The 20337-nt window shown below is 46.8% G+C and overlaps 1 protein-coding gene across 1 annotated transcript; it reads left to right on the top strand.

Moving 5' to 3' along the window:
* Positions 1 to 18208: 18208 nt before the first annotated feature.
* LOC309705681 (uncharacterized protein) lies at positions 18209 to 19483 on the top strand (the record flags this gene model as incomplete). Its single annotated transcript, XM_082531602.1, has 1 exon — positions 18209 to 19483. One exon carries the CDS (start codon positions 18209 to 18211, stop codon positions 19481 to 19483), a length of 1275 nt encoding a protein of 424 aa, XP_082387728.1.
* Between the last annotated feature and the right edge of the window lie 854 nt (positions 19484 to 20337).

Raw genomic sequence — 20337 nt, 5'->3', positions numbered from 1 at the left:
TGAAAATGTCTTAGTTAGTCACTTTCAGGTGAAAAGCAGACCTGAATCAATTTTCCACATGCAGCAGTCGGAAGAAAGTTATAGTTTAACATCATTGGAAACATGCAGGCCAAGTTTCTGGCTGACTTATTTACAGCGCCATGTGTCTCTCAACCTCACAAGCAAGCAAGCAAGCTCTCACCCCTCCCTGAAGACAAGGAATGCAGCTCCAAAGCAATAACATGATAAAGAGACAGCAGCAAGTCTTGAGCAAAGAGTCCCAGCAAAGCAGCAGCAATGTGGACAAACAGCATCAGAGAAGAAGAGCAAACCCATCATCCTGACTGATCGGATGAATGGCACTGTGTCTACAACAAGCTGAAACTTCACTGTGCATGTGAAGAAAACGTTTGAGGAGAACTGAACAGTTGGAGTTTGACATTTGCCACCTGTGGAGTAAAATGGCAAGAAGAGACAGTGGGACACAGGACAAAGATGAAGGAGAACTGGGATTAACGTGAACGGTATGATATGGCCCACCCCTTATAATAGTTACAGCTATCTTCATGAAGTTGTACAAAAACGCTTTATTTCGCCAAGACAGTAGGTTTCCGACTATTAGTATAGGTTTTCATTTTGTGAATAACTTGAAAATCTTAGGTCAAACAGCTGCAAAACCTGTTTGATCAACACGGGGATATTGAATTCTATAAGATAAAGTCATAAATATGTGTGTCTGATCCTTCTATCAAAGGTTAAAGCTAACTTCTTGAAGTTGTACAAAAGCTAACTTCTTGAAGTTGTACAAAAAGGCTTTATTTCGCCAAGACAGTGTGTTTCTGACTACTACATGCACTTGAATGGAGTTCTCGCCCGAATTAAAGTATAGGTTTTCCTCTTGTGAAAAACTTGAAAATCTTAGCTCAAACAGCTGCAAAACCTGTTTGCCCAGCACGGAGATATAGAATGCTATAAGATAAAGCCATACATATGTGTGTCTGAGTCTACTATTAAAAGTTACAGCTATTTATATGAAGTTGTACAGAAACGCTTTATTTCGCCAAGACAGTGCGTTTCTCACTGTTACATGCGCTGATATCATGCACATTTTACCAGGGCCTGTGCTGCTGGCTGATGCCATCCACATCTCACCAGGCCTGTGCTACTGGCTGAGCCCAACTACATTTCAACAGGGCCTGTGCTACTGGCTGAGGCCAACTACATTTGACCAGGGCGTATGTTGCTGGCTAAGGCCATCTACATTTCACTGGGACCTGTGGTGCTGGCTGATGCCATCCACAATACACAAGTGCCTGTGCTACTGTCTGATTCCATCCACATTTCACCACGGCCAGTGCTTCCTGTGAGGCCATCATCACCACACCAGGGCCTGAGGTGCTGGCTGAGGCCATCCACATTACACCAGGGCCATTGCTTCCTGCGATGCCACCTTCACCACACCAGGGCTTGTGCTGCTCGTTGATGCCATCCACATTACACCAGGGCCATTGCTTCCTGGGAGACCATCTTCACCACACCAGGGCTTGTGCTGCTCGTTGATGCCATCCACATTACACCAGGGTGTGTGGTGCTGACCAATGCCATCCATATTTCAGTGTTGTTAGATGAGGCCATCCACATTACAACATGGCCTGTGCTTCTGGCTGAGGCCAACTACAATTTACCAAGCACTTTGTTGGTGGCATATCCCATCCACAATACACAAAGGCCTGTGCTACTGGCTGATACCATCCACATTTCACCAGGGCCAGTGGTGTTGGGTAAGGCCATCCACATTAAACCAGGGTCTGTTGTGCTGGCCATTACCATCCAAATTTCACCAGGGCCAGTTTTGTTAGATGAGGCCATCCGTATTAAAACAGGGCCTGTGCTACTAGCTGAGGACAACTACATTTCACCAGGTCCTGTGTTGGTGGTTGATGCCATCCACAATACACAAAGGCCTGTGCTACTGGGTGATGCTATCCACATTACACCACGGCAAGTGCTTCCTGTGAGGCCATCACCATCACAGCCCCTGTGCCTGTGGTGCTGGCTGAGGCCATCCACATTACACCAGGACCTGTGATGCTGGATTATACCATCCACATTACACCAGTGCCATTGCTTCCTGGGAGGCTATCCTCACCACACCAGGGCTTGTGCTGCTCATTGATGCCATCCACATTACACCAGGGTGTGTGGTGCTGACCAACACCATCCATATTTCACCAGGGCCAGTGTTGTTAGATGAGGCCATCCACATTACAACAAGGCCCGTGCTACTGGCTGAGGCCAACTACATTTCAAAAGGGTGTATGTTGCCAGCTGAGGCCATCTACATTTCACCAGGGCCTGTGTTGGTGGCTGATGCTATCCACATTACACCAGGGCCAGTGATTCCTGTGAGGCCATCTTCACCAGACCAGGACCTTTGTTGCTGGCTGATACCATCCACATTACACAAGGGCCTGTGGTGTTGCTGGCTGATGTCATTCCAATACACAACACTGCAAAAACCCACCTCCTTAATACTAGGAAAAATACACTTATTTTTGGTGAAGATTTGCTTAAAACAAGTGAAATTATCTGGCCATGGGGTAAGTGTTTTTTTCTTAATAAGATTTCTTGAAATAAGAACAATATCTAGATTTAAATAAAGCTAAAAAAAAGTATTTTACACTCATTCCAGGCAACAAATCAGAACATTGAAACTTAAAATAAGCTTTAACCACTTATTATAGGCCACAAATAAGATAATAAAGCTTAAAAAATAAGTCTTTTACACTTATTCCAGGCAACAAATCAGAACATTGAAACTTAAAATAAGCTTTAACCACTTATTGTAGGCCACAAATAAAGATATTAAAGCTAACAATAAGTCTTTTACACTTATTCCAGGCAACCAATCATGGCTTGAAATCTAAAATAAGCTTTAACCACTTGTTCTAAGTAAAATGTTGAACAAATGAAATCTGAAAATAGGCATAAAACACTTATTCTAACAAACAAATCAAGGCAAATAATATAAAAACTAATATAAAAACTAGTACATTAAATCATTTTAAAGATTCTTCTTTTTAAATTTAGCTAAACACTACTTTAAGATTATATTGCTGATTAAGGACAAAACAAAACTGAAACAGAGCAAAAGTGTCCATCTTTATTTGTCCACTTTAACAATAACCTGCAGATAATAAAGATACAATTGAACAGTACAGGTCCAACATTATGAGTTTGTTTAAGTAGTTTCAACATTTCAACAGCCTTGGAGGTTTCGCCATTGCCCCATTAAAATTGACGAGTGACATAGGAAGACCACAAAGATTCAAATTTCTTCCAAATGACACCAAATACCACAAAACTTGTCTGGGTGAGTAAATGAACATTTTCCATTTTAGAAATAAGACCCAGATTGAAAAAACAAAAAACAAAACAGAAGTGCCCTCTCCTAATCTTATCTGAAATTTACACACTATTTTCCAATAAATGCATGCCATTCTGCCAGGGCTTTTCTGTAAGATGATGTAGTGTCATGCTCATGAATGGCATCCTGGAGAACTTCTGTCTGAATGACAGACAGCAGGGTTGCCACGCATTTGGGGGAAGTCAGATGGAGTGCATAAAAGTATGCCATCACATATATCATAGCCTCACCAAGTTTTTCTTTGTCAAATGTTGTAACTGGTAAATTACCAACAGCAATGGCACACTTGCAGCCATCGAACATCACTACTGGACATGACAAGCTTCGTTTCTGGAGGACAGCATCTGGATCTTCTGTAGGCTGCAAGACACAAAAGACATGACAGTTAACATCTTATGTTAATTGTATGTTTTTTTGCTGGGATTTGGTCATAATATCAGAGACGTCATTATCTTGTTCTTTGTTGGTTACACACATTTTATAGTAGTTTAGACTTATGGTTTATCAGTGTCAAGCGACTCCTTATGTGACCACACTCGTGTACATTAAATACGTTATAAATTAATGAAAACAATAAATTATAGATTTAAGACTTTCGGCTGAAACCGAAAAAGCATTTTTGAGTCATGTTTGACCGAAATATTTCGTTTGCCAAATTTTCTGTATATCTTTATAAGCAAATTTTTATAAAACTTACCTTCAGGACATGTAGAAATGCTTCAGAAGCATTCCCCATCTTTTTTGGTCGATGGGCAGGTGTGGGAAGGAGCGTTGGAAGAGCCTTCATCAGTGCAAGGTGGGCTTCAGCTGGACAAAGCAGAAACAAACCTTCATAAACATAAATTTTAAAGGATGAGAACTTTGTATTCAAATGGTAAAACTTAATTTTGTCCATGGTCATTGGTGGATTCATTGCCTTCTTTGACACTCCGTAGAACTCTACCCTTAAGGGCCTGTGCTACTGGCTGAGGCCAACTACATTTCACCAGGGCGTATGTTGCCTCCTAAGGCTGTCTACATTTCACGAGGGCCTGTGCTGCTGTGTGAGGCCATCTACATTTCACCAAAGCCTGTGTTGCTGGCTGAGGCAATCCACATTACACCAGGGCCACTGCTTCCTGTGAGGCCATCTTCACCACACCAGGGCCTGCGTTGCTGGCTGATGCCATCCACATTACACCAGGGCATGTGCTACTGGCTTAGTCCAACTACATTTCACCAGGGCCTTTATTGTTGGCTGAGGCCATCCACATTACACCAGGGCCAGTGATGCTGGCTTATACCATTCACATTACACCAGGGCCATTGATGCTGGCTTATACCATCCACATTACACCAGGGCCATTGCTTCCTGGGACGCCATCTTCACCACACCAGGGCTTGTGCTGCTTGTTGATGCCATACACATTACACCAGGGTGTGTGGTGCTGACCAATTCCATCCATATTTCACCGGGGCCAGTGTTGTTAGATGAGGTCATCCACATTACAACATGGCCTGTGCTGCTAGCTAAGGCCATCTACATCACACCAGGGCCTGAGCTTCTGTTGGTAAAGGCCATTTACAGCACACCAGCACTTGTGCTACTGGCTGAGGCAATCTACAGTACAGAAGGGACTGAGCTGCTCTTTGTAGAGGCCATCTACAGCACACCAGGGCCTGTGCTGCTGGCTGATGCCATCTACAGTACACCAGGTAGGGGTGGGTTTTAATAATCGATTCATCGATTAAAATCAATTCTGGCTTGGATAACGTGATATCGATTCATTAAAATCCTGAATCGATTTTTCTATATAAATGTATTTTCCCCGAAATTCCAGAATCTCACGTGAAACGTCACAAAATTTTGACAACCACCAAACAGCTAAAACAGTAAATGAGAGCAGGTACACGGATTCTGCACAAAGACGTAAACACAGAGCGCAACCCCCGGATCAGAATCAGTGACATGTCGCCTTTCTCACTGACGGCACGGACACGGTCGGGGCTGAAAGCCGACACCTCGCTGATTCTTATATGTCGGCGGGTCTGTGCTTTGTGTTTTCGCCCTTTTTGCGCTGATTCTAAAGCTCTTAGTTTGATCTCTCTCCAAACAATATTGACCAAACCAGCAGCAAAAGAAGATCCAATCTACGCTTCACATAAACATCGTCATGAATTCAATCTGACTTTTGCTGTTTTGCTTCTACCACGATAAAATCACACGATGGTTTTTTTTTCTCCTTTTATTTACTTCCGAAAAGAAAACCTAATTTTTGCCGTTCAATACTGAACAAATTTTAACTTTTTAAAATCATGCAAAATGCTGTGTCTCTAATAAAACTGTTGTAACTTCACAAGGTAATGTTCATATGCTGGTTAATGGTTTTCTTTTGTTTTTGATGTACTGCAGAATATTTTTATAAAATCCCAGGAAAATCACCTTCATGTTTTTCTGTGTTTTATCTTCAGCTACTTTGACACAAATGCATCTGCTGTGATGCTCACACCTTTGATAAAGTCTCAAAAGTGTCAGCTTCCTTTTTATGGATACAAAAATATGTAAATGTACTGATATGAATTATAATATTTCTGACTGAGGCAAAATTTCCTAGATTCTAATCCAATTGAATCAAATCGTGGATCGAATCGATTCAGGACCTTGTGAATTAGAATCGAATTGATTGTAGAAATCAGTGACGATACCCAGCCCTAACACCAGGGCCTGTGCCAGTGGCTGAGGCCATCTAAAAAACATCAGGGCCTGTGATTCTGGCTGCGTCCATCTACATCTCACAGAGGCCTGTGCTGCTACCTTATGCCATCAATATTGCAACAGGGCCGGTGCTGCTGTCTTAGGCCATCAACATTACACCATGGACCGTGCTGCTCTTGGTAGAGGCAATCTACAGTACACCATGGCCTGTGGTGCTGTTGGTAGAGGCCATCTTCACAACAGCAGGGCCTGTGCTGCTTGCTTAGGCCATCTACATTACACCATAGCCTGTGCTCCTGGCTGATGCCATCAACATCACAGCAGAGCCTGTGCTGCTAGCTAAGGCCATCTACATTACACCAGGGTCTGTGCTGATGGCTGAGGTCTGTTACATTACATCAGGGCCTTAGCTGCTGTTGGTAGAGTCCATCGAAGGCACACCAGGGCCGGTGCTGCTAGCTGAAGCCATCTATAGCACACCAGGTCCTGTGCTGCTGACGGAGGCCATCTAAATTGCACCATGGCCTGTGCTGATGCTGGTAGACGCCATCTACAGCACACCAGTGCCTGTGCTGCTGGCTTAGGCCATCTACATTGCACCAGGGCCTGTGCTGCTACCTTATGCCATCAACATTGCAACAGGGCCTGTGCTGCTGGCTTAGGCCATCTACATTGCACCAGGGCCTGTGCTGCTACCTTATGCCATCAACATTACACCATGGCATGTGCTGCTCTTGTAGAGGCAATCTACAGTACACAAGGGCCTGTGCTGCTGACTGAGGGATTCTACACAACATCAGGGTCTTAGCTGCTGGCTGAGGCCATCTACATTACACCAGGGCCTGTGCTGCTGGCTGATTATATCCAAAACACACCAGAGCCTTATCTGTTAGCTGATGCCATCTACTTTACACCATGGCCTGTGCTGCAGGCTGAGGCCATCAACATCACAGCAGGGCCTGTGCTGCTAGCTAAGGCCATCTACATTACACCAGGGTCTGTGCTGATGGCTGAGGTCCGTTACATTACATCAGGGCCTTAGCTGCTGTTGGTAGAGTCGATCGAAGGCACACCAGGGCCGGTGCTGCTAGCTGAAGCCATCTATAGCACACCAGGTCCTGTGCTGCTGACGGAGGCCATCTTAATTGCACCATGGCCTGTGCTGATGCTGGTAGACGCCATCTACAGAACACCAGTGCCTGTGCTGCTACCTTATGCCATCAACATTGCAACAGGGCCTGTGCTGCTGGCTTAGGCCATCTACATTGCACCAGGGCCTGTGCTGCTACCTTATGCCATCAACATTACACCATGGCATGTGCTGCTCTTGTAGAGGCAATCTACAGTACATAAGGGCCTGTGCTGCTGACTGAGGGATTCTACACAACATCAGGGTCTTAGCTGCTGGCTGAGGCCATCTACATTACACCAGGGCCTGTGCTGCTGGCTGATTATATCCAAAACACACCAGAGCCTTATCTGTTAGCTGATGCCATCTACTTTACACCATGGCCTGTGCTGCAGGCTGAGGCCATCTACAGCACACGAGAGCCTGTGCTTCTGGCTGAGGCCAGCTACACTACACAATGGACTGTGCTGCTGGCTGATGAAATCCAAAGCACACCAAGGCCTGTGCTGCAGGCTTAGGCCTGGTGAAATTCAATATCCCCGTGCTGGGCAAACAGGTTTTTCAGCTGTTTGAGCTAAGATTTCCAAGTTATTCACATAATGAAAACATATACTTTGTTTCAGGCGAGTTCCCCATTCAAATGCATGTAACAGTGAGAAACGCACTGTCTTGACGAAATAAAGCGTTTTTGTACAACTTCATATATATAGCTGTAACTTTTGATAGAAGACTCAGACACACATCTTTATGGCTTTATGTTATAGAATTCAAAATCCCCGTGCTGGGTAAACAGGTTTTGCAGCTGTTTGTGCTGATATTTTCAAGTTATTCACATAATGAAAACCTATACTTTCTTTCGGGCGAATTCTCCATTCAAATGCATTTAATCGTCAGAAACGCACTGTCTTGACGAAATAAAGCGTTTTTGTACAACTTCATATAAATAGCTGTAACTTTCGATAGAAGACTCAGACACACACATATTTACGGCTTTATCTTATAGAATTCAATATCCCCTTGCTGGGCAAACAGGTTTTGCAGGTGTTTGAGCAGAGATTTTCAAGTTATTCACATAATGAAAACCTATACTTTCTTTCGGGCGAGTCCCCATTCAAATGCATGGAAATTGCAAGAAACGCGCTGTCTTGAAGAAATAAAGCGTTTTTGTACAACTTCATATAAATAACCGTAACTTTTGATAGAAGACTCAGGCATACATATTTATGGCTTTATCTTACAGAAATCAATATCCCCGTGCTGGGCAAACAGGTTTTGCAACTGTTTGAGCTAAGATATTCAAGTTATAAGCATAATGGAAACCTATACTTTGTTTCGGGCGAAACAGTTTATACAGGGAGTGCAGACTTATTAGGCAAATGAGTATTTTGTCCACATCATCCTCTTCATGCATGTTGTCTTACTCCAAGCTGTATAGGCTCGAAAGCCTACTACCAATTAAGCATATTAGGTGATGTGCACTCTGTAATGAGAAGGGGTGTGGTCTAATGACATCAACACCCTATATCAGGTGTGCATAATTATCAGGCAACGTCCTTTCCTTTGGCAAAATGGGTCAAAAAAAGGACTTGACAGGCTCAGAAAAGTCAAAAATAGTGAGATATCTTGCAGAGGGATGCAGCAGTCTCAAAATTGCAAAGCTTCTGAAGCGTGATCATCGAACAATCAAGCGTTTCATTCAAAATAGTCAACAGGGTTGCAAGAAGCGTGTGGAAAAACCAAGGCGCAAAATAACTGCCCATGAACTGAGAAAAGTCAAGCGTGCAGCTGCCAAGATGCCACTTGCCACCAGTTTGGCCATATTTCAGAGCTGCAACATCACAAGGTGTGCAATACTCAGAGACATGGCCAAGGTAAGAAAGGCTGAAAGACGACCACCACTGAACAAGACACACAAGCTGAAACGTCAAGACTGGGCCAAGAAATATCTCAAGATTGATTTCTCTAAGGTTTTATGGACTGATGAAATGAGAGTGAGTCTTGATGGGCCAGATGAATGGGCCCGTGGCTGGATTGGTAAAGGGCAGAGAGCTCCAGTCCGACTCAGACGCCAGCAAGGTGGAGGTGGAGTACTGGTTTGGGCTGGTATCATCAAAGATGAGCTTGTGGGGCCTTTTCGGGTTGAGGATGGAGTCAAGCTCAACTCCCAGTACTACTGCCAGTTTCTGGAAGACACCTTCTTCAAGCAGTGGTACAGGAAGAAGTCTGCATCCTTCAAGAAAAACGTGATTTTCATGCAGGACAATGCTCCATCACACGCGTCCAAGTACTCCACAGCGTGGCTGGCAAGAAAGGGTATAAAAGAAGAAAAACTAATGACATGGCCTCCTTCTTCACCTGATCTGAACCCCATTGAGAACCTGTGGTCCATCATCAAATGTGAGATTTACAAGGAGGGAAAACAGTACACCTCTCTGAACAGTGTCTGGGAGGCTGTGGTTGCTGCTGCACGCAATGTTGATGGTGAACAGATCAAAACACTGACAAAATCCATGGATGGCAGGCTTTTGAGTGTCCTTGCAAAGAAAGGTGGCTATATTGGTCGCTGATTTGTTTTTGTTTTGTTTTTGAATGTCAGAAATGTATATTTGTGAATGTGGAGATGTTATAATGGTGTCACTGGTAAAAATAAATAATTGAAATGGGTATATATTTCTTTTTTGTTAAGTTGCCTAATAATTGTGCACAGTAATAGTCACCTGCACACAGATATCTCCCTAAAATAGTTAAAACTACAAACAAACTAAAAACTACTTCCAAAAACATTCAGCTTTGATATTAATGAGTTTTTTGGGTTCATTGAGAACATGGTTGTTGTTCTATAATAAAATTATTCCGCAAAAATACAACTTGCCTAATAATTCTGCACTCCCTGTATACGTGGATGGATCAGCTAGCAACAAAAGGACTGGTGAAATGTAGTTGGCCTAAACCATGAGTGCCTGGTGAAATGTGGATGGTATTGGAAAGCAGCACAGAATCTGGTAAAAAATTTGAATCGACCAACCTCACATGCCCTGGTGTAATGTGCATGGCATCAACGAGTAGCACAGGCCCTGGTGAAATTTAGTTAGTCTAAGCGATCAACAGAAGCCCTTGTGTGGATGGCATCAGCCAGAAACGCAGGTTCTGGTAAAATGTAGATGGCCTCAGAAAGCAGTACAGGCCCTGGTGTGGTGAAGATGGCCTCACAGGAAGCAGTGGCCCTGATGCAATGTGGATGGCATCAGCCAGTAGCACAGGCCTTTGTATATTGTGGATGGGACCAGCCACCAACAAAGGCCCTTGTGAAATGTAGTTGGCCTCAGCCATGACCACAGGCCCTGGTAAAATGTAAATGTCCTAAGCCAGTATCACAGGCCCTGTTGTAATGTGGATGGCCTGATCTAACAACACTGTCCCTGGTGAAATATGGATGGGCTCATCTAAGAACAGTGGCCCAGGTGAAATGTGGATGGTATTGGCCTGCACCACAGGCCCTGGTGTAATGTGGATGGCCTCAGCCAAAAGCACACTCCCTGGTGTGGTGAAGATGGCCTCACAGGAAGCACTGTCCCTGGTGTAATGTGAATGGTCTTAGCCAGTAGCACACGCGCTTGTGTATTGTGGATCGCATCAGCCAGCAATACAAGCCCTGGTGAAATGTGGATGGTATCAACGAGTAGCACAGGTCCTGGTGTAATGTGGATGCTCTCAGCCAACAACACTGGCACTGGTGAAATGTGGATGGTACTGGCCAGCACCACAGGTCCAGGTGTAATGTGAATGTCCTCAGCCAACACCACTGGCCCTAGTGTAATGTGGATGGCATCAGCCAGTATCACAGGCCGTTGTGTATTGTGGATGGTTTCGGACAGCACCACATGCCCTGATATAATGTGGATGGCATCAACAAGTAGCACAGACCCTCGTGTAATGTGGAGGGCCTCATCCAAAGACACAGGCCCGTGTGAAATGTGGATGGTTTTGGCCAGTAGCACAGGCCCTTGTATATTGTGGATCGCATCAGCCAGCAACACAAGCCCTGGTGAAATGTGGATGGTATCAACGAGTAGCAAAGGCTCCTGTGTAATGTGGATGGCATCAGCCAGTATCACAGGCCCTGGTGAAATGTAGTTGGCCTCAGGCAGTAGCACAAGCCCTGGTGTAATGTGGATGTCATGAGCCAACAACACAGGCCCTGGTGAAATATGGATGGTATCAGCCAAGAGCACAGGCCCTGGTGTGGTGAATATGGCCTAAAAGGGAGCTCTGGCCCTGGTGTAATGTGGATGGCATCAGCCAGTAGCACAGGCCTTTGTATATTGTGGATGGGATCAGCCACCAACACAGGCCCTGGTGAAATGTAGTTGGCCTCAGCTATGACCACAGGCCCTGGTGAAATGTAAAACGTCCTCAGCCAGTAGCATAGGCCCTGTTGTAATGTGGATGGCCTCATCTAACAACACTGTCCCTGGTGAAATATGGATGGTATTGGTCAGCACCAAACACCCTGGTGTAATGTGAATGGACTAAGCCAACACCACTGGCCCTGGTGTAATGTGGATGACATCAGCTAGTATCACAGGCCCCTGTGTTTTGTCAATGTCATCAGCCAGCAACACAACCCCTTGTGAAATGTGGATTGTTTCGGACAGCACCAAAAGCCGGGGTGTAATGTGGATGCCATCAATGAGTAGCACAGGTCCTGGTGTAATGTGGATTTCATGAGCCAGCAACACAGGCCCTGGTGAAATGAGGATGGTATCAGCCAGCAACGCAGGCCCTGGTGTGGTGACTATGGTCTCACAGGGAGCAGTGGCCGTGGTGCAATGTGTATGGCCTTATCTAACAACATTGTCCCTGGTGAAACGTGGATGGTATTGGCCAGCACCACAGGCCCTGGTGTAATGTGGATGGCCTCATCCCGCACCACAGGCCCTGGTGTGGTGATGAATGAATCAAAGGGAGCACTGGCAGTGGTGTTATGTGGATGGCCTCAGCCAACAACACTGGCCCTGGTGAAATGTGGATGGTATTGGTCAGCACCACACACCCTGGTGTAATGTGGATGGCCTCATCCAGCACCACAGGCCCTGGTGTGGTGATGATGGCCTCACAGGAAGCACTGGTAGTGGTGTAATGTGGATGGTCAAAGGAGCTTGCAAAGAAAAGCGTCTGGACTTCTTTAGGTTGCTTGAAGACGTTTCACCTCTCATCCGAGAAGCTTCTTCAGTTCTAAGGTCAAATGGTGGAGAGTCCCAGATATAAACCTAGTGGGAGTAACCCCCCACAGAAGGACAAAAGGACCCCCTGATGATCCTCTAATTGCCTGAGCCATGGTGTGAAACTGGGCGTGGGTCCCAATCAGCCAGAGTTTCGGGTGAGCTCATTGTGAAACCTGGCGCCACCTTATCATGCGAATTCCTGAGGTCAGATGGCCCAGGATGTGAGTGGGCGTTAAGGCGTCTGGGAAGGGATCTCAAAACTGGATTATAGATGGCAGAGAGTTGGTGTCGTAAACCCCCGCCTCTGTTCAAAGATGGTCGCTCACAGTGGACATAGATGGCTTCTTTCACTCCTCTTTCAAACCATCTGTCCTCTCTGTCCAAAATGTGAACATTGGCATCCTCGAAAGAGTGTCCTTTATCCTTAAGATGCAGATGGACTGCTGAGTCTTGTCCTGTGGAGGTGGCTCTTCTGTGTTGTGCCATGCGCTTGTGATGTGGCTGTTTGGTCTCTCCAATGTAGAGGTCTGGGCATTCCTCGCTGCACTGTACAGCATACACCACATTGTTAAGTTTGTGTTTTGTCTTTCGGGTGAACCAGTTTCTGTCTGAGCGTGTTGCTGGGTCTGAAATACACTGGGATGTCATGCTTGGAGAAAACTCTCCTGAATTTCTCTGATACACCGGCTACATAGGGGATGACAATGTTGTTGCGTCTGTCCTTCTTATCCTCCCTCGCTGGTGTCTGGTCTTCTTTTCTGTGCTTCTTTGCTGACTTTAAGAACGCCCATTTAGGATAGCCGCAGGTTTTGAGTGCTTCCTTTATATGTGTGTGTTCCTTCTTTTTTCCTTCAGGCTTAGAGGGAACATGTTCTGCCCGGTGGTGTAGGGTCCTAATTACTCCAAGTTTGTGTTCCAAAGGGTGATGGGAGTCAAAGAGGAGGTACTGGTGCGTGTGTGTGGGCTTCCGGTAAACTTCGATGTTGAGTTTGCCGTTCTCTTCAATGTGCATGGCGCAGTCCAGGAAAGGCAAACAGTCATCCTTTGTGTCTTCCCTGGTGAACTTGATGTTTTTATCCACAGCGTTAAGGTGCACAGTGAAGGATTCCACTTCTTGTGTCTTGATTTTTACCCAGGTGTCGTCCACATATCTGTACCAGTGGCTGGGTACTCTTCCTTTGAAAGAGCCAAGAGCCTTCCTTTCCACTTCCTCCATGTAAAGGTTGGCTACAATAGGTGACACGGGGGAGCCCATGGCACAGCCATGTTTTTGTCTGTAAAAGCCTTCGTTATACTTGAAATATGTAGTGGTGAGGCAGAGGTCTAACAGTGTGCAGATCTGATCGGGTGTGAAGTTGGTCCTGTCCTCCAAGGAGCTGTCTTCTTGTAGTCATTTTCTGACAGTCTCCACGGCCTCCGTGGTGGGTATGCAAGTGAAAAGAGAGACTACATCAAAGGACACCATTGTTTCATCTGGATCCAGGGTAAGTTTCTGGACCTTGTCTGTGAAGTCGGTGGAGTTCTTGATGTGGTGTGGGGTGTTCCCCACGAGAGGCGCAAGGATGGTAGCAAGGTGTTTAGCAATGTTGTAAGTGGCTGAGTTTATGCTACTGACTATGGGTCTGAGTGGGACAGCTTCCTTGTGGATCTTAGGAAGTCCATAGATGCAGGGTATGGCATCCCCTGGGTAAAGGCGGTGATATGTAAGGCGGTCAATAATTTTGCCCTTTTCAAAGTCTTGAAGGCAAGCTATAACTTTCTTTTTGTAACTGCTTGTGGGGTCTCGCTTTAGGGCTTCGTAGGTATTGTTGTCACTGAGGAGAGTAGTGATCTTTGTATGGTAATCTGTAGTGTTTAAGACCACGGTGCATCTTCCCTTATCAGCTGGTAAAACAGTGATGTTGTGGTCTTTGCTCAGGGAAGCGACGGCCTTCTTTTCCTGTATTGTGAGGTTGGATGGAGGGACTTTGGCACTGGAGAGCATGGCTGAGACTTTCATTCTGATTTGCTCTGCTTCTGTCTGTGATAATTTATTAATCCGTATGGCAGATTCTGTGGCTGTGATGAGGTCCACTATGGGCAACTGTTGTGGAGAAATGGCAAATTTGAGTCCTTTGGCTAATACTCTCTTTTCAGGTTCAGTGAGAATCCTGTCTGACAAGTTCTTAACCCATTTCTCCTGACTGGCATCAGGTGTGTTTTCTTCTCTGGGTTGTGTAGGTTCAGGATAAGGAGTGTGTGTTTTTGACAGCAAGGTGTGAAATTTCCTGCATTGTCTTTCTTTTCCTTTAGAGTGTTGGGCCCGCTGAGCCTTGTCCACAAACTTGTAAACCTCTTCTAAGATTGGAGAGGGTAGAAGGATTTCCAGTTCCTGCTGGGTCTGGCTGATCTTGATCTGGAGGGCATCTATGGTGAAATGGACCTGTGTTATCCTTTTACTTAAAAGGTGATTTTGTGCTCTCTGTAGAATCAAGTCTGCTCTGTATCCCCTGACAGTGGATCCAAGGCGCAGGCTCTTAGGAACAACTCTGCTTTGTCTACATCTTAGGTTGAAACGGAGATGGTTCCTATAATCCGCTAGTTTCCTTGATTCCCTTTCATACTCCCGCACCAGTTGAAGGGTGTTCCTCCCAAAATGTACGGCAATATGTCTGTGAAGGTTCTCAGTCATCCAGGTCATCGTAGTCAAAGGAGCTTGCAAAGAAAAGCGTCTGGACTTCTTTAAGTTGCTTGAAGACGTTTCACCTCTCATCCGAGAAGCTTCTTCAGTTCTAAGGTCAATTGGTGGAGAGTCCCAGATATAAACCTAGTGGGAGTAACCCCCCACAGAGGGACAAAAGGACCCCCTCAGCCAGTATCACAGGCCCCTGTGTTTTGTGGATGTCATCAGGCAGAAAAACAAGCCCTGGTGAAATGTGGATGGTTTCGGACAACACCACAGGCCCGGGTGTAATGTCGATGGCCTCTGCCAGTAACACAGGCAGTGGTGTGGTGAAGATGGCCTCACATGAAGCACTGTCCCTGGTGTAATGTGTATGGCCTCAGCCAACAACAGTGGCCCTGGTGAAATATGGATGGTATTGGTCAGCACCACACACCCTGGTGTAATGTGGATGGCATCAACAAGCAGCAGAGGCCCTGGTCGGGTGAAGATGGCCTCACAGGAAACACTGTCCGTGGTGTAATGTGGATGGTAGAAGCCAACAACAGTTGCCCTGGATGTGCATGTTGTTATGACCCAGGGTCATTATTTGCGGTACGGTGTTGTTATTGTTTGTATTTGTATTCAGTGTTGCTTGTTTCCAGGTGGAGGCCACCCATTGGTGGAGGAAGGAAAGAGGCCAGCTACAAAAGGGGTTGGACTGGGTCGGCGAGGAGACTTCCTGGTTTCCCGTGAGCTGTGTGTCTGGGGACCGTCGTGGTGTGTGACTGCACGGGGCTGCAATATTAATGCTGAAAAAGGGGTTGTACCTGGGCTTGGTAGCTGTAGGGGTGGGAAGCCGTTTTCTTTTATTCCCCTCTTTTCTCCTGTTTCGGGTAGGGAGACAGGTTAGAGAATTGTATTTTGTTTTGGGATCGTGGGAGGTAAGTTAGCTCTGTTTTTCTTTCTAGTGTGTTTTGTTTGTTGTTTTGGCATCGCCCACCCTGAAGCTCGCTACCTGTTCAGTAAATAAATTAACCAACTCTCGTCATTCTGCCGTGGTGTGATTTTTTTTTTGTCGTTATTATGTATCGGGTTTATCTTTTTGTTGTGTTGCACCCCGGCTTCGGGCCGGTGTGTAACATAAATGGGGGCTCGTCCGTTTGAGGGATTTCGGGGTCGTTTGTGTGTAGTGGGGTTCGTGTGGGTGTGTGGGTTTTTTTTTTTTTTGTGTTTTTGGGGGTTGTTTGTGTGGGTGGCCGCGGATGGAGTTTGATGTGGATAAGTTTGCCGATGCGCCTTCCTTGCAGCAGTTGAGTCGGTGTCGGAGGGAGGATTTGCTGCTTATTGCGGGCCGTTTTGATGTGCGAGCGCCGGCGGGGGTGAAAAAGGATGATTTGCGACAGCTTGTCACGGTGGCTTTGAGCGAGCGGGGTTTGCTGTCGGGCGTGCCGCTTGTTGGTGGGACGGGCGGGGCGGCTATGGAGCCGTTGGCTCCGTTGTCTGTTCCTCCTGTGGCCGCCCCCTCTGTGGCTCCTCCTGCTCCGGTGGTGGGGTCGTCGGCGGAGGAGCTCCAGTTGTTGCTCCGCATTAAGGAGGTGGAGTTGAGTAGTCACCGGTTGGAGGTAGAAGCGATGCATTTGAGGGTGAGGGCGTTGGAGTTGGAGCGCGGACCTCCACCGCGTGCCCCTGACTCTACGCCGCCCACGCCTGCGCCCTCTGTGCTCCCTGCGCCGCCGGCGCCTGGTCCCGCCCCGGCTCTCCGTCAGGATTTTGATGTTGGGAGGCACATTAAATTGGTGCCGCCCTTTTGTGAATCAGAGGTGGAGTCGTTTTTTCCTGCTTTTGAGCGTGTGGCTGCCGCGTTAAAGTGGCCGGAGGAGGTCTGGGTTTTGCTGTTGCAGTGTCGGCTGGTGGGTAGGGCTCAGGCGGTGTGGGCTAGCCTGTCAGCATCTGAGAGCTTAGATTATGGTGTGGTTAAGGCTGCCGTATTGCGTGCTTTTGAGTTGGTGCCTGAAGTGTACCGTCAGAAGTTTCGGCAGTGTGTGAGGGGGGGGGATCAGACTTATGTGGAGTTTGCGCGCGAGAAGGGTTTGCTCTTTGATCGGTGGTGCCAGGCTAGTGAGGTTAAGGAGTTTGCACAGTTGAAGGAGTTGATGTTATTGGAGGATTTCAAGGGGTGTCTGCCGGAGCGGGTGGTTGTTTATTTGAACGAGCAGAAGGTCGTTTCCCTCGCGAAAGCGGCGGTTCTGGCAGATGAGTTTGCTTTGACGCACAAGAGGGGTTTTTCCCCTCCGTTACGTCGGGGTTCTAGAGTTTTGCCGGAGGTGGGGGGGGGGGGGGGGGGCGTTCTCCCCCGCTCTCGCGGCGTAGCCCTACGGTGGCCGCTGGGGACCGCCGATGTTTTTTTTGTCATGAGCTCGGTCATCTCGTTGCTTCTTGTCCCGTGCTGAGGGCGAGGGAGGGGGCGCGGGCCGACATTTCGGGGGGGGCCGTGCAGTGTTGCTCCGCGGTAACCCGCCCTAGCTTAATGCCGGTTGGCGTCGTTCCGCGGGGGATAGATGAGGTGTTTCGACCGTTTGTTTCGACGGGGTTTTTATCGTTGTCTGGTGATGCGGGGGACCGGGTTCCGATCACCATCTTGAGGGATACAGGGGCGAAGCATTCGGTGGCGCGGCATGGAGTCGTGCCTTTCTCTCAGCAGTCGTACTGTGGTTCTGATTTGCTGGTGTGGGGTATCAAGGTGAGTCTTTTACGCATGCCTCTCCATACGGTTACTTTGACCTCGTCCTTCGTATCGGGCGCTGTGCGGGTGGGGGTTCGAGATCAGCTGCCAATTGAAGGCATTGATCTTGTTTTGGGAAATGACTTGGCCGGGGGAAAAGTGTTTCCGGCTATGCCGGAAGTTATTGAGTGTCCTACTTCGGATCGGTTATGCCAATTCCCGTCGGAGCTGGGTGACCCCACAGTTTATCCGGCATGTGTGGTTACTCGTGCTCGAGCTCGTCACTTGGGTGGTGAGGTGGACATATCCGAAATGTTTCCGGACGGCTCTGAGCCGCATGATAGTTCTGTTTCGGGGGTAGATGGTGGGACGGCGAAGGTTTTTAGTATGGTGTTGGAGAAGGAGGCAGCAGGTATCCGCAGGTTTGTGTGTGGTCAACTCCGTGACGAGGCAGACCTGAGCACGCTGACCTTGGGAATTTTAAAAAAGAGATATCAGACACAGAACAAATGTGACTCATTAAGGCCAGAAGTAAAAACTTTCATGAAACAGGTGGTGCAAGAGGAACTGATGAAAATGCAGGATAATGATGAAAGTGAAAGTGACTCAGAGACTAAGAAGCTCCAGAACAAAAGGAAAAGAGAAAATGGAAATGACGAGGTCATGAGTGAGAGTGAAAATGAATCCTGGGCAAAGAAATCACAAAATAATCATTCAAGCTCATCATCAGAATCTGAGGTTCAAGAGGACAACAAAACAGAAAGTAAAGAAAGCAGCAATGATGAAGAAAATGCCAAATCTCAAGCTGATGGTGAAGAGCCAGAGGTGAAAAAATCACAACAAAAGAGAAATGAAAATCGTCAAATTGACAGTGACGAGTCTTCTGATGAGGAACTCAGTGAGGAAAGCAACTGCAGTGACAGTCCAAAGAAAATGGTGAGAATGAACGTCGAGACAGTAACTAGCAGTAAAGATGAAGGAAGGAGAACACCACTGAGTGATGCAGGAAACGAATCAGATGGAGACTGCAAGTCAGAAACGAGTGACAAAATTAGGAGCGACGAGTCTTCTGACAGTGAAAAAGAAGATACAAAAGTGGAAGAGAAAACCAGTGGCCCAGACTCAGTTTCATCACTACCTTCTTTGGAAGATGAAAAAGAAAATAAGACTGATAAAACAAATGATAAAAAGATGAAGAAGAGTGTGAAGAAAGATGAGAGCACCAGAAAACCAAAGTCTGATGACAAATCGGTGGCGAGGCTTGAACGTTATATTGCCCTCTGCGGCGTGAGGAGAAATTACAAGAAGCTGCTGGAGGACTGCCGCTCCCAGGTGGCTGTTCTGAAGAAGGAGCTTGAAGAGCTTGGTGTACATGGTCAGCCAACTATTCAGAAATGGAAAAAGGTCAGAATGAAGAGAGAGCAAGCTCAAGAACTGGCTGCTCTTGATGTCAACAACATCATTACCACACAAGGTCGACCTACACGCAGGGGTGCCTCAGCAAGTCAGAAACAACAGGACTGTCCGTCCTCTGAATATCAGCGCACTCTAAACTCGGAATCAGACAGTGATCAGGAAAACAATACCCACAGAGGTCGCAGGAAAATGTCCGAATGGGCCAACCTGCAGGGGATCATCAGTGATGACACAGACGGTGACTGATGAGTCTGGTTTCCCCCTAGGAAGTGTTCGATTTGTTTGTTTGTTTTAATGTTTTTGATACTAGGTCTAGCATCTCTCTAATGAGATGCTTGATTTTAGGTGGGGGGGTGTTATGACCCAGGGTCATTATTTGCGGTACGGTGTTGTTATTGTTTGTATTTGTATTCAGTGTTGCTTGTTTCCAGGTGGAGGCCACCCATTGGTGGAGGAAGGAAAGAGGCCAGCTACAAAAGGGGTTGGACTGGGTCGGTGAGGAGACTTCCTGGTTTCCCGTGAGCTGTGTGTCTGGGGACCGTCGTGGTGTGTGACTGCACGGGGCTGCAATATTAATGCTGAAAAAGGGGTTGTACCTGGGCTTGGTAGCTGTAGGGGTGGGAAGCCGTTTTCTTTTATTCCCCTCTTTTCTCCTGTTTCGGGTAGGGAGACAGGTTAGAGAATTGTATTTTGTTTTGGGATCGTGGGAGGTAAGTTAGCTCTGTTTTTCTTTCTAGTGTGTTTTGTTTGTTGTTTTGGCATCGCCCACCCTGAAGCTCGCTACCTGTTCAGTAAATAAATTAACCAACTCTCGTCATTCTGCCGTGGTGTGATTTTTTTTTTGTCGTTATTATGTATCAGGTTTATCTTTTTGTTGTGTTGCACCCCGGCTTCGGGCCGGTGTGTAACAATGTGGATGGCATTGGCCAGCACCAAAGGCCCTGGTGTAATGTGGATGGCCTCAGCCAACAGTACAGGCCCTGGTGTGGTGAAGATGGCCTCACAGGAAGCACTGTCCCTGATGTAGTGTATGGCCTAAGCCAACAACAGTGGTCCTGATGAAATGTGGATGGTATTGCCCATTACCACAGGCCCTGGTG

Source organism: Aulonocara stuartgranti (genome assembly GCF_965226115.1).
Source record: "Aulonocara stuartgranti genome assembly, chromosome: 4".
Lineage (NCBI taxonomy): Eukaryota > Metazoa > Chordata > Actinopteri > Cichliformes > Cichlidae > Aulonocara > Aulonocara stuartgranti.
This window is presented reverse-complemented; position numbering and strand designations above follow the sequence as displayed.